Consider the following 15,172-nt stretch of genomic DNA (forward strand, 5'->3'; position numbering starts at 1 on the left):
AGTTCCTGCTCTTTCTTACTGAAGTTCCACGAGCTGCTTAGTTTCTGTGAAACATCTGGCACGAAGATGGTACGAGCTTCCAGGGTGCTGTTTCCAAGCCACCATGGTATCAGCTGGAGGCTGAGCCTTTTGATGTTCACTTGCAGAACTGCCAACAGTATGATGCCCACTGAGTCCAAGACAGATACTTCAGCCTATTTAGGCTAGACCTGGAAAAGATGGATAAGCAATCGTTACATAAAGCAGGAGTGGAACAAAAAAAAAAACAAAACAAACCACAAACAAAAAGAGAGCTTTGAGAGTGTTTTACATTAAGAATATTATGAGCGTGTAAGAATCTTATATATTAAAATTCTTATGAGCATTCCCCCCATATAAAAAAAGAAATGTTTCAGAATTCCTTTACAAAGAAAGGGAAAAAGAAAGAATAGGGTTTCTCTATTTACAGTGTGCAAGATAACAGAAGGTTATATTTGTGATGCAGAAATGCTTAAAAAACCAAACAAAATTTCATGTTTACAAGCACACCCATAAAACAGGGAAGGTGAAATAGTAACTGAACATCCAAAATTTATACTTAATTTTTAGTTGGTATTCAATGAAAATGATAGCAGCACAGAAGTTAAACTGAAAAGCATAGTATGTTGTTCAGCTTGTAAATTCCGACATCAAGAAGAGAGCCAACTAATTCACAAAAAAAAATTTTAGAATCTCAGTTCTGCACTCAGTTAATCCTGATTTATGCTTTTGTCAGATAATAAATACAAGATGCCAGAACAGAGTTTGGTTGAAACCAAATTCCATTGGTTTCCATTTGAAATTCAGAATGCAGCTTTCTCAAGTGCTATTGTTTGGGTAGGATAATACATTCCTGAGAAGCAGACAAAAGAGCAAAGCATTATATATTTCTGCCTTCCACATGTGTGCTCCAGGCATCTTTCATCCAAATCAGTACCTACTGCAGAATGGAGGCTATGAAAATCAGGGATTTTGCTGCTTGTTAATACTGACATTAAACAACAGATTTATTGCAGCTTGTTTGAAACCTCTAGTTTGGTCTGTATGTACAACACAACTCTGGGTACAGAACTGGCATTATGCTATTTGTTTCCATTCTAATAAGTTTGCTCCCTATGCGTGACCTGGCTTATGGGATAGAGATGTTTGGTTTTTAAATAACCAGTAACAGTTTTTCAGGTGAAGAGTAGGCGGATGGAAACATGACAGAGGATGGAAAATTCCCATAGCAGAATCAAAAAAAGGAAGAAAGAGACACAAGGGTAAGTGCTGATATCAAGTCATTGATCTCAAATGTCCAGTAATGAATGAGGACACTTTCTTTTGTGGCAGCAGCTCTGTAGTGGTCTAAATGCCTGCCCTTGCCTGGTTTGTCCTGATAGTGAAAATGGTTTACCCTTTTTCATTAACAAGCTCACACTGCATTATACCCCAGGTCAGCATGCTGATTTGAGGTGTAAAAATGGTCATTTGCAATGCTACAGGAATCCTGTTCTCTTCCAGGGATGTGCTGCTGATCTAACAATTAAAGGTACATAGGAAAGCAATGAAGTCTGGCTCACCGTGCTACACCAGTGTTTCTCCATCATCATGGACAGCTGGTTCTTTGTAATGCTTGAAACATCTTCCACTTCAAAGCGATTACAGTTTGTTTTATTGAAGAAGTATGGCATGCTAAACCACATGCAACTTGATCTAGAAAAGAAGATACAGGTTTTCAGTCAGTACAAAGTGGTAGTTGCTATTCAGTCACAAAACAAACTGGAACAAAATAAAATTTCAAGCAATCACAGAATCATACACTAATTACGGTTGGAAGGGGGCCTCCAGAGATCGTCTAATCCAGCCCCGCTGACATGTCTGAATATATCAGTTACTGCTCTTGTACCACCAAGCATTAGAATAATTCATTTAACATTTTCCTTCTGAAAACACCTTTGTGATCAACTGTCAAGGCAATGGGAGAGCAAACAGCTGCTACAGATAATACGCAGCTCAGGTGGAATTTTTTTTTAACCAAGTTGTTTATATATCCTGGATCCAAGGTCCATCTAAACTGGTTTTTTTTAAGGCACTTGTGCATATAAAAAATTATCCCACAATTACACAAGTTTTCCATTGGTATTAGAATAACACTGCATTTTAAGTTACGTGTCCCTGAGATAAACAATAACATATAAAATGGCTTGCAGAGCAGAGCCTGCAGCGTACAGCTAACTGGCATCATGCTTGGAGTCCTCTTTGCTGTGTTGACCCTGGCAGCTGCAGGTATGTATCCAATTTCAGCATTAATTTTAAAGGAAAAATGAATTAAAATCTAACAGCAACTTTCCTTTTTAGGGAAATCAGACATTCTGCAACAAGGCAGAAAGAGATACAGCATAGGCAGTTCATTTAAAAGTTGTCTCAAAAGACTAACTAGGTGCTGTGCTATTCTGTTCTTATTATAGGGGCTTGATCAGCTTTACTGCTCTCAGCCTGTAGCAAATGCAAAGTTATTTTATTTAGCTTGAGTACACTGAAATACAGTTAATCTACATCAAATTGTTGCATTGGCTGAGCTGCATCTCTGCTGACACAGGAGAATTTGATTAAGCCAACTTGATTTGATTATCTGTCAGAAAAATAAACAGTTCAAACAGGCTTTATGTAACGTTGCTCAGTTTGGACCAATGGCCGTATCTTCACTTGTATCACATTAAATCACAGCCTATATTTGTACCTTGCAACGTTCTGTACAAACAGAGTCTATATTTAGAAAAAACCCTCTCTTACAGAATTTTTTTAAACCTCCTACTTTTAAAACACATGTCTATTTTGTATGTCTTTTAGCCTTTGGCTGCGGGGTTCCTGCCTACCCACCCACTGTGTCTAGAGTTGTTGGAGGGGAAGACGCAAGACCGTACAGCTGGCCCTGGCAGGTTGGTCATTTTGTGGTTTCCCTGGAATGATGAAGGGCTGTGCTACCCTCACACAACACGGCTGAACAAAACCAGGTCTTACATTCCATTTGATGCATCTTGCCTGTCATGTCTTAGGTTTTGAATATTCCATTCTGATCAGTCCCAAAGTTTCCAGTCTTTTTAAGAAAGCTCTGAATGTACCACCTCTTGTTGGTCACGCAGGCTTTCATGTTCTTTCAGTAGTCTTGGGCACCATGCCACATTTAAATGAGACAACCGTGAAATTCAGTGGATCCGACAATGCCTACTGGAGCATAGTTGTACATGGAGTTAAAAAATACATTTCTGAAGCAGATGAAATGCTCTATTTGGGCCAGACTTAGCATGAGCTTTGGAAGAAACAACATTTAAAAAAAAACCCACAAGCTTTTGGATAATAGGGAAGGAGGGCAACCTTTCCTGTGGCCAGGAGTTGGAAACTTGTTGCTTAAAAGCCTCCCACCATCTTCCAGCAGCAAGTCGTGTTCTGGGTGCAGGAAGAAAGTGCAACAATGAAAAATCAGTAAGCAAAAACCTGAGCCTTGATGCATTGATCCTAGGCCTCCCTTCAATACAATTCAAATGGCCAATGGCGTCACACCTGCGGAGGAACCCTCATTGCAACCAACTGGGTGATGACAGCTGCACACTGCATCAGGTAAATAACGGAGTTCAAGCCTGTACCCAGGAAGCAGTGCATGGTCAGAGAGAGATAAAGCAAAACCATATTTATGCCAGTTCTCCCTTTCCCAATTAAGAGCTCCAAGTTTCACATCATATCTTTTGATTATAACAAATAGGTCAGAAGAAGAATGACACCTTTTCATTTTCTTAAAAGTAGAGGGGAAAAAACCCCTCATACGTTCTTTTCTTGCCCAGTTCTTCTAGGGAATATCGAGTACTTCTTGGAAAATACAACCTAGCAGCTGTGGAAGAAGGATCAATTGCACTTCCTCCAGAAAAAATCATTGTCAATGAGAACTGGGATCCACAGAGTGTTGCAAATGGGTAAGTTGGTGGCAGTATTTTTTCAGTTATTACATGCAGGGCAAAAATTGAACTGCCTGAACACACCCACCCTGAGTTCTGGCAGCTAACTAAATAAATGTTTAGAGCCTCCTGTTACAGCTTGCAGTGGTACTTCTAAATGTTTGCTCACAGATGAGAGTTGAGTCTCCAGTTTGCACCTTTCCCCCTCAAGAGAAGATAAAGGACTTTCAATATTAATTACTTATTGATTATGTTTTCAGATGACATTTTGCGTGTTCATGCTTGGGCAGGAAGATGTTCTATGCAATGATTTCTTTCGTACAGTGGAAGGGAATGAATTAATTTATACAATTTATACAATTAATTTATACTCTCCGAAGCCCTCCTACAAATGGCATAAACAGAGAGTACTACTGATCAACAGTATTAATATCTTTGTTGCTGAAGGACTCGTGTCCTGCTGCAGGCTAAGGGCATTAGCCAAGAAATCCCCTCAGTTTCCAGGTCCTTGGAGTTAGTTCTAACACATGCTTGGTTTTGGTGAAAAGAACTTATAAAAGGCAATTTCCAGAAAGCTGCCAGCAAGAAAGTGAACAGTTCTGCAGGGAATAGTCTTCCAGTCTGTGGATTTCCCCATTGCTTTGAGGGTGGAGGAATCTTTACTGCTTCTGTACTGGTCTCCTTGCTCCCTTGCATCTCTTTTGAACAGGCCAAGTGCTGTAGAACTGCTAAGTATTCATGCTACTGTGTCTTAATCTATTTGCAAACCTCTTCACCCCTTCCCTTTCTCTTCCCCACTCTCAAACATGTGCGTGTGACCACAGGTACGACATTGCTCTGATCAAACTCACTGAACATGTCACCTTAACTGACCACATTAAGCTGGCGTGCCTCCCCCCTGCACAAAGCATCCTGTCATCCAACACCGCCTGCTATGTGACAGGATGGGGAAGACTGCAGAGTAAGTACTTGGACATTTGCAAAATTGTGGAACAAAATCTTTCAGTACTGCCTTCTCCTTTGAGATTGATTGGAAAAAGGCTGTTGATGGTGCTCAAGATCCCCTCAGCCTCAATATAGTGAGGTAGGTTATCAGGCCCCACTTCACTCACGCACACTGATTTTTTCACTGCCTTTCAAGTTTATTTTGCTTGTAATGGGGCTAGTAGTGCACCAGAGGGCCCTGTATGAAGCTTTTAGAAGCTATTGTAACACAAACGTTAACAGTGTGCAGACTGCAGAATTTGCTAATCCTAACATACCCTGCTGAATAACTGAAGAGACACAAAAGGGAATAGATGTAAAGTGAGGAATAGATGTAAAGTGAAGAAAATCTCAAAGACTTCAGCAGAAGTGTCAGCTCGGCTCAAGAGGCAATTCCTCGAGTGATATGTAAATTGCAAACTCCTGAACAAAGAGCAGCCCTTTATTTCTCTAACAAGGAGACATGTTTCAATGGAATGCAAATTATTAGTAAGTTAAGACCTATATATATATAAAATCCATTCTAAAAGAATGGAGCTAAGGAATGGATTATACAGCTTCTCCTTTAACACAGCTCCTATGGAGTTCCTCACCTGGAGGGAACTCACCTGGATAGCACCCAGATCCCAGGAGAAACTTAAAAATGCAGTTTTGTTTTCTGTTCAGTGCCAGCTGATACCATGACTCCTTTGTTTCTACTCCCTCACAGCAAATGGACCTCTTCCAGATGACCTGCAGCAAGCCCTTTTACTGGTGGTGGATTATGCAACCTGTTCCAAGCCTAGCTGGTGGGGAGGCACAGTGAAACCCACCATGGTTTGCGCTGGTGGGGATGGAGTCACCTCCAGCTGTTATGTGAGTCCAGAGAACACCATTTTAGGGCTTGGCTTCAGACACAAACAGGCCTGATGGGAAGGAAAGCTTAAGAAAACCAAGGAGGAGCTCTAGTCACACTATGACTGCCATTAACTGTGTTGCCCCTTGCTCCCAGGGGGACTCTGGTGGCCCACTGAACTGCCGAGGTGCTGACGGCAGGTGGGAAGTGCATGGTGTCGTCAGCTTTGGCTCTGCTCTGGGCTGCAACTATTATCACAAGCCTTCTGTCTTCACTCGCGTCTCCGCTTACGATAGCTGGATCCAGCAGGTAAGGTTCGAGGTATTGCTGCTGGAGAGCAGACACTCAGCTACTTCTGAGGTTCTCTCTGATTGCAATTTCTGCCACCTACTCAGGGAGCTCTATCACTTTTGATTCAAATGCTACATTACATACAAGTAACCTCTCTAGACAAGCCCTTATCAGTGCAAAAGCAGTCCCTGCAGCACAACTATCCTCTTCTTAAATAGTTATCCAAATTATTTTCACTTTTAAGTAAGTCTCGATGTTTAGGAATGCATTCACCCTTTTTACTAGAGCTGTATTTATAGTCACAAAGATTCTACTGGTATGACTTCAGAAGTGATTGCTCAAATTTATATTCATCAATAACACTGATCATTGCAATTGCATCCTAGAAGGCAGCGCATGCTGCTCAAGACTGGAACATCAGTTATTTTTTAATTTAATACAAACTTTAATCTAAAAAGTGACTGTGAAGCAAAAAATCTTATTTCAGTTCTTTAAATCCTGCATCTTGGATGCAACACATACTATTCACAAATTCCTGGGTCTCACGATCTGATTTTTCACTTGTTTTATATTTTTGTAGGTTATGGCAACCAACTAAGCCAAAGAGAACTGGATGATAGATGCCAAGAAGGAAAACAGTTTGAATAAAGTCATAATCATGACGCCTTTGATCACAAAGAGCTGGGAAATTATGCTTTTAACAACACAAGGATTATACCTAACCATACTGCAATAAACACTATTTTTCGCAAGATGAAAGAAAAACATGTGTCCCTGTCACTTCTTCCTGTGTATTGGCAGGACCAGAGCCTGTATTTAGTGACAGTGCTGGAGACCTTTTACAGCCCTTCCCCTGCCTTGGGCTGGAGCTTGCTATCCTCACCTGGGGGAAGATGTGAGCCTGCTGTGAAGAGGCTGGGCAGTAGGAAGAGAGAGAGAGCCACAGGAACAGCTCTGGGGTTAGGGGGTGAGAAAGCGAGGCACGGCCGGGGCTGTAGGCAGCAGGCAGGCAGCTGATGGGACCCCTGAACCCACGAGCGGGACCCAGCAGAGCAAGTGGCGATGCCCAGCGGGAAGGCAGCACGGGCGCGAGCAGGTCCAAGCAGGTGAGTGTGGGAGTGCTGCAAAATGCTTTTACAAAGAGGTTTTTAACGCCCTGTGATCTTGGGACTTAGCAAGGGGAAGGGTAAAATCTAGCAGTGAATGCTGGCAGCACCTCTGCAGACCTATCTCCTTCATGTCCCCACTGCTCATTTTTAAGCCGTTCAGTTGCCAGGTGAAGACCTCTGAACTGTCACTGTCGGCTGACAGACACAAACGGGCAGTTTTTGCGAAGCACAAGCAGAATTACCACATTTTAGCCTGGTACTAAATTAAAGCCCCTATTTATATTTCTTTTGTTGTCATAAAAGGTAGGCACTATAAAATCAAGGTGGATTTTTGTTGTGTTTTTCTTCTCCCTCCTGGCACATATTTTGGCGGATTCAAAAGTAAAGCGATGGATTAAAAATGGAGGACAAGCGACTCAAAGGTAAGCTGGAGATGGCATAAGGAAAAGACTGGAATTGAGAACAGAAATGCATCTGGGTTCAGAGAGAAATTTTTCTAGGCTTGCAGTTCCTTTCAGTCAGACATTTGCAGTTGTTACCTTGAGATTGAAAATAAATAAATACAATTTATGTTTAATAATATTTATTAAGCAAGAGAAAACATGGCTGTTTATCACCTTGGGGACTGTCCTTATATTACTTTTCTTCTACTTTACAACCATTGACCACCAAGCTGCTGCGAAGAGCCCAGCAGGAACTTGTTTTGCCTAATATCAGCCTCTGCTGAGAAACAGCAAGCTTTATTGGATTTTTATCTTATTAAAAACGTAATTTCACCTATCTGAAAGAGCAGGAGATCTGAGGAAGGCTTTTTTCAATCACTTCTGCTGTGCTGAGGAAAACAAAAAAAAAGGACTGAGCTGAACGGACTGATCAGCAACCCTGTCCGCTGGCTTGTTCTTTATCAGTGGAAATAAGGGTTGACCAGTTATTCAGGAGTCGCCAGCTTCAGCAGAACATCCTGAGTTGTTTTCATGAGTACCATTAACACAAGATTGTAAATGATTAATAGTTCTGAAAATGAAAATTGTTAGAGGTTACTTTGCTGTATGGAACATGGATGTCAATTACGTGCAGCATGAAACAGACAGAAAAGGTAATCATGAAGCTCAAACCGTACAAATTGGATATGTATATGCTTCTGTAAAAACTGAAACAAAACTGAAATTTAATTATTTTTCCTTTTGAAATATTTAGACAATATTGTGGAAACATCTGAGCTCATTTCAGCATATCAGCACAAATTACTCATGATCTGGAAATTCCTATTAAGAATAAATTCTACACGTTCAAAAAAAAAAAAAATCAACAGTTCCAGTTAGTGATCACTGAAATAAGTAACCTGTCTTTTCATGGGCTTCCTTAAGATTTGGATAGAAGTACCACAGAGAATAAAACCTACAGCAAATGATATTGTAGGTCAAAACTCACAGGAAAACCGTATGATTTCATTCATGCGTTTTTGCTGCTCTGAGTGAGTCATTGAAACAGCCTTTTTACTACACCTTTTCTTTTAAAATAAAATGTCAGGTGGAACTAAATACAATAAAATGTCTTTGAATAACAGGCAGCTAATGCACGATCCCTGTGCTTTGTTTCAGAATGCACGTGAATTGCTAACCATCACTGCTAGCTCCAATTATGTTTTCAGGAGCTGCAAGAAAAACCCCAGGGATCAGATACCCCCACTCTTTTTTTTTTTTTTTCCCCCCAGGTGTTCTCCCCCTTCCAATGCTGGTGGTAGAAAACCAGTTCAAAGGATTTTGACAGCATGCACAGTCTCCCTCTGCAGCCTCCTTGGAGCCATTTCTTTTGATTTGAGCAACAGCTTGGAAATGTGGAGAAACACAGGGAAAGCCCTTCAGGAACTTGCATCCTGTGAAAACCTTTGGGCTGTTCGCCTCATCTCTCTCCTGCAGGAAGAAAGGCACAGCTGGCTGTTCCCAGGAGCAAAGAGGAATAGATCATTTCATGCTCACCTGTCGGGGAATTTAAACTCCCTCTGTAAGGCAAGTGAAGCAGACCTGTATTGTGAGAACTGCCAATGCAAGAAGGAGAGTATCTCCATTTGTAGATTTTACCTCATTGACATGAGACAAAAATTAAATAGCACAGGGGGTACTGAAGGCAGCCAGATGCTTTCCAGAGCGATCTCTGAACTGCTGGAGCGTTTCAGTAGTCCCCATGAAGACCTCAAAGCTATGAGATACAATCCTGACTGGGCAGACATAGTAGCTTTTAAACTCATCCTTCGAATAAGAGAAGCCATGCTTCAAGCTCATTTAATGCCAGCATCTACGAGCTTTCAAACAACATTGCATCAATTTTTTGCCATTCTGAACTATGCTATCTTTTCATCAGAGAGTGTACATAAGTGCTGGATGGATAATGTCAATCTATCACTTCATTTCACCCACTATGAAGGAATCTCTTTTTTCATCCCATTCCTGGGCTCAGATGAATTTGTGTCCATTGAAGCCTTGGTAAAGGGACCGCATGATGTACAGAGCTGCCTACTGCAGAAGGGACAGGAAAAGCTCATCAAGAAATCTAAAGAAATCCTGTCCACAATGAGCCTTAAGATTAGTCTGTTAATGATAGCCTGCCTCATTTACCCCACAATCCTGACGTCCTTCAAGCAAATGACAGATTGGATACACAATTATGCCAGGAACCTCAAGGAAAAGACAGAGGACTTGAAAAGGGAGAGGCGGCTAGCTGAGGACCTCTTACACCAGATGTTGCCAAAATCTGTGGCCAAGCAGCTAAGGAAACGCCAAAAAGTTGAGGCAGAAAACTATGATCAGGTTAGCAAATGGAAAGGACGCTGTCACCAAGGATAGAAAAGTATTCACCTAAAAAAGCACCTACCTTGCCACTGTTTTGAGGAACCTGGTTTTGTGCCCATGGTTGAGGGTGGGTGGAAATCCAAATACTCCCAACGGGTTTTGGAAAGAGCTGTGCAATGTGCCATGAAGCACTTAGGCTGATGGGGAAGGAAGAAGAGCTGAAATTTCTGGAAGTGTAGCTTTAGATGTCAAAGATCCTATGTTGGCAGTTGTCTTCTTTGGGTTTAAAAGCCTACTCATGAGAGCCAGCCAGCATCATTAGATCATGAGTACACAGGAGCAAGAACTGAGTTTCCCCCTTGTAAAATGAGAAGAAACACGAAAAAACAATGCAGGACAAATCCTGTCTGTACTGGTCAGTATGATTGCACAAGTATAACTGAAAGGAGAGCATGGGACTTAGAGAAAGATGAGAGGGATGGATGATCTCGTAGCCTCAAGTGCGTAACTGTAACAAAGCCTGTCGACATAAAAACAAGGGCAGAGTTTGGCCAGCACCCATTTCTTTGCAGCTCTGCCTCACAGCACGCGTGCTGCTGTCAGTGCTGAGTTTAGCAGCTGTGCTGCATAGCCCACAGCCACAATCCTCACGCTACAGTAATTGCAGTCCTATTCACTCTTTTTCCCCTGGATGCTCTGTTACTTTCAGCTGTGAAACACAATAATAAATATTTGCATTTAATTTGTAGGTGTCATTATCGAAACAGCAACCTGTAATTGCACAATTAATTATAATTCACAACAGTCATGACATCAAAAGTAGCTGAACCAAGGCAGGGAGAGAAAAGGTGGCTCTTCTGGATTAATTGGGATTACCAAGGATGAAAAAAAAGAACAATTTTAGTTTAAACACTGACAAAGTTCAGGCAGCACAGAGAAGAAACAATTATTTTCCAACAGCTATAATACACATTTCCCTTCCTCAGTTCAGTTATTATGGTTTCTGTTGTTCTTTTGTTTATAAATCTGATTTTTTTTAAAAGTTAATTTCTCTGTAAATTACTTGATCATAACAAAGAAAAACATCATTTGAAGAGAAACAAAACCCAGTTCATATTTCCTAATTCAACAAGAGCAGAGACAGCAGTTGAGTTTTTATTTCACAGTTTGCTCAGATACCTATTTTTGATCTCTACCACAGTTTAAATCGCTTTAAAAGAAAAATCAGGCCCTACTTCTATAGGAAGTCTGTTGGTCACTGCTCACAAGACTCAAAGCATTTGACTTTCAGTCTCCCATCTAGCACAAGGTATTCAGAGAAGTGCAGATGAGAAACTTTGGAGATAAACATAATTCTGTCTGTCAAACTAATAGAGAACAATCCAGAGCCAGAGCCTGTTCATTTAGGGTTGTATCTATTCAGTTCTGCAACACCGGTTCTACATGCAGCCTGTGCCTTAGGCTGTTCTGCTCAGAATTTCACAAATTCCCCACACTCTTCAAAGGCTCTGCCGCTGTTACCTGCAGACCTTAGCTTCACACTTTCCTTCTCCCTGTGACAGGTGACTATCTTTTTCTCGGACATCGTGGGGTTCACAAGCATTGCTGCCTCCTGTACTCCCTTGCAAGTTGTTGAGATGCTCAACAATCTGTACGTCTGCTTTGACGGCAGGATTGAGTCTTACGATGTTTACAAGGTGAGTACAAACCTACAGGCAAGGAATCTGGAAGCTGCTGAAATCTTTCGTACTTTGTTCCCTAGTGAACATCAAAAACACCAGGCCAGCTGGCCAAAAGCCATGAAATCCAAGACCTGCCATCGCACAGGGACTACACCGCAGCTTGGCAAGCGGTGGACAGCTGAGATGTGTTTTATTCTGATCTCCTTTTCAAAGAAAAGTTGGTGCCTGCCTCTTAGTGACACATGCCCCTTCCCATCAGGTGGAAACCATTGGTGATGCCTACATGGTAGTGAGCGGCCTGCCAGAGAGGAATGGCACCAAACACGCTGACGAGATCGCCAAGATGTCTCTGGATCTGGTGGCGGCAGTTCGTCAGGTTGTGATCCCTCATATGCCAACGGGCAGGCTGCAGCTGCGGGCTGGGATACACACAGGTACGCAGGCTGAGGTGGAGGCATGAGAAAAAGAGCATAGGACAGAGTCTAATTGTGTGAGGAAAAAAGAACTCTACATTTCTGTACGAGCCACCGACTCGCTGCAGCACCGTGGGATGAGTGTTTCTCCTGGTTCCGGCAGTAACAGGGGGGTGAAACAACTTTTGCTTGCATCAGTGTGGAAAGGCCTGTGAAACAATTTAGTACTGGCAAAGTGCATCTTCCCCTGATACCAGCACCAGTTAGCTACAGCTAATCAAACCGTGACTTCTCTCCTTAAGTAAGTACTGTGCAGCCAGGCCCTAGATGCTCTGAGCATTCCCAATTCCCATTGCTCTGAGGATCCAGCGACTAGCCAAGGTGTTTGCACTTGGCATCTCCCTGCACTTTTTCCACTTGTTTCTTGTTGGGGTCTCTCTACCTTGTGTTTTCTCAGGGCCCTGTGTAGCTGGAGTTGTGGGGTACAAAATGCCTCGGTATTGCCTTTTTGGGGACACGGTAAACACAGCCTCCCGCATGGAGTCCACCAGCTTGCGTAAGTGACTCGGGCACAATCTCTGTGTTCCTTATGTGCCAGTCAGCTCACGCCTGCACTCTGCGTCTCTTGGGTACTGCAGTAAAAGGAAAACCCCTAACACCCCCTCGCATTGGGCATGGCCAAGTGTGAAATAAAGTTCATACAGGAGAAGGAGCATTCTCTGCGGCATCTCAGCCTAGAGAACTAATTACCATAGATCTAAAGAACCAGCACATGCATGACCCGCAGTGCCCACTATCCCTGTACATACACTAGTTATCAAATAAGCAAGAGAAACTCTTGTGAGCAAGTAGAGTCTGTTCTGGAAAACAATTGGAAATAAGAGGAGAAAGAGGGTGACAAAAGGCAAATAGCACAAGGTAAGCTGAGTTTGATTTTAAGGACTTTAACACAAAGGCATTAGGTAGAAACACCATGGCTACATATAAGAGGGCTATGCATGTTTTCTTGGTCCTTTTATGTGGCCTTTGCTACCAGTATCACCTATTTTTACTGCTGTACAATGCTGTTGTGCAGAGATACCCAGCACAGCATTGCACAGTGATGTCAGTGGGTCCGGTGACCTGCTGAACTGCTTCTATGTTTTAGCTCACATCCATGTCCAGTGTCACAGAGTCCTCAACCAGTGTTTAAGGCATCTTCCCCTTCTTTGTGCTTCTTCTTCAACTTGACATTTTCCAAAGAAGAGGTGGAAAGACTGGGCTGATAAATGCAGGAGGGCTGGTGGGTGGTCTCTGGGAATAGGAGAATAATTAATTTCTAATGCTCTGTTCTGAATCCTAGCGCAGAAGATCCATATCAGTTCTGCTACATATGATGCCCTCCTCGCAGATGATGCATATGAAATTGAACTGAGAGGAGAAATTGAAGTCAAGGTAACAGCTTTTCTGTAACTTTGCAACAGTAAAGGCATTTAATGAGATAGGAAGGAGATATGATAGATTTGGCCATTGCTCTTCTATGAATTGCCAGTCAATTTTTAACTGTGGCCCCAAGTTTCTTTTGATAATTCAGCTGGAAGTAGCTATGCATTACTCCTGCTAATCGATGAAAAAGTGTTACTGTGTGCTTTGAAATACAGCTGCTATGTCTGCACCTGCATGGACCCACATGAATATGGGTGAAAGTGTCAGGACTCAGTTACAAAGACACATGTGTGTAAGGCTGATTTTAAACCCTTAGCAACGCTGCCAGTGACCAGCAAGGCCTTTCTCTGAACCGAAAAAATTATCAGCACCCAAACTGCATATCAGTTACAATTCTTTCCCCAAACAGCAGCCATTTATGCAAGAAGGAGAGATAACAAATCCAGTACAGGTAGTAGCCCTGGCCATAGCGATTCTCTGCTCTGCTTCATATCCCATGAAAATAGCTGTTTTCTGCTCTCTCCTTTTTCTTGTCCCAGGGCAAAGGGAAAATGAAAACCTACTGGCTTCTTGGTAACAAGAACTACAGTGTCCAAAATGACAGCCTGGTGTGTCACTGGAATCCAGCAATCTCCAAGAAGAAGATGGAAAGTAGCCAGGGATCTGTCCAACAAGTAAGGAGGTGAACGTTCAGCAGGGTGAGACTTCCTAGGTAACGAGCCATTCGCTAAGGGCTAAGACATGGAGAACTTGCATCTTTGTCCTGCAAGTAGAGGGCTCTGCTGTGTACAAATCCAAGCTCTAATGCGTGCTCCTCTCTGTCAATAGTGTAGTGCAGGCGCTGTGGGAGCAGCACTGGCTGAGCAGAGCCCTGCAATGCCCTGGGATGAGCCGAGCCCCGACAGTCACACTCAAGGGACCTCCAGACCAGCCTGGACCCCTGAGAGTGCCACCCACGGCACAAGCCAGAAGCAGAGGAATGGCTTTCAGCAAAGGTCCCATCAGAGCCTCCAGGAGAACCTCACCTCATCGGGCTCCCCTGCTTTGGGGGAAGGTGACAAAGGTGCCAGTTTAGAACACAGGGCATGGCTTGGAGATAATGCTATTAAAGCAATGCAGAAAAATGAGTTTCTCCCAGGTTTTGTAGATGAGATGTGACAGGATAAGAAATGATTGGACTGTCCCAGGCACACACATTTATTTTAAATAACATTATCTTTTTGTTCTTAGCCATAATTCACATTTTTAACTAGTATGTTTACTTGAGAGCCTAAAAAAACAATAGAAATTTAGAAAGATGTCTCTAACAAGGAGAAGATACAAAAGTACAGGTGGAGTTCCATCAGGAGTGCAAACAGTAGATAAAAGATGTACAGCAATGTGACTCCTTTCACTCCAGCAAAGCTATTCTAGATTTATATTTGTAGGCAACACAGAATCTAGCCATCGCAGTCCAGACATAGTGAGGACACTTTCAGAACCTGAGCCAGCTTATTTCAAGCTGGCTTGTACATCTCTCCAGTAAACTATTGCTTGCAAGGCATGTATAACTGTAGATAGTAGGAGAGGGAGTAGTGAGACCCTGATGGAGAAGAGGAGAGGTTAATAACTCTTTTTGTTTCAGATTGTTTCATAGATACAAATGAAATGGGAACAATATTAAATTACTTCTATTAAGTCTCTGCAGCATTTGT

At 42.4% G+C, this 15,172-nt stretch overlaps 1 protein-coding gene across 1 annotated transcript; it reads left to right on the plus strand.

The window, feature by feature from the left end:
• The first annotated feature begins 1,842 nt into the window (after positions 1-1,842).
• LOC137671265 (chymotrypsin-like elastase family member 2A) lies at positions 1,843-6,722 on the plus strand. The gene is made up of 8 exons (XM_068414717.1): positions 1,843-2,286; positions 2,851-2,939; positions 3,521-3,618; positions 3,840-3,968; positions 4,775-4,911; positions 5,644-5,789; positions 5,926-6,078; positions 6,641-6,722. Exons 1-8 carry the CDS (start codon positions 2,244-2,246, stop codon positions 6,656-6,658), a joined length of 813 nt encoding a protein of 270 aa, XP_068270818.1. The 5' UTR covers positions 1,843-2,243; the 3' UTR covers positions 6,659-6,722.
• Positions 6,723-15,172: the final 8,450 nt, after the last annotated feature.

The sequence above is a fragment of the Nyctibius grandis genome, chromosome 17 (genome assembly GCF_013368605.1).
Source record: "Nyctibius grandis isolate bNycGra1 chromosome 17, bNycGra1.pri, whole genome shotgun sequence".
Lineage (NCBI taxonomy): Eukaryota > Metazoa > Chordata > Aves > Nyctibiiformes > Nyctibiidae > Nyctibius > Nyctibius grandis.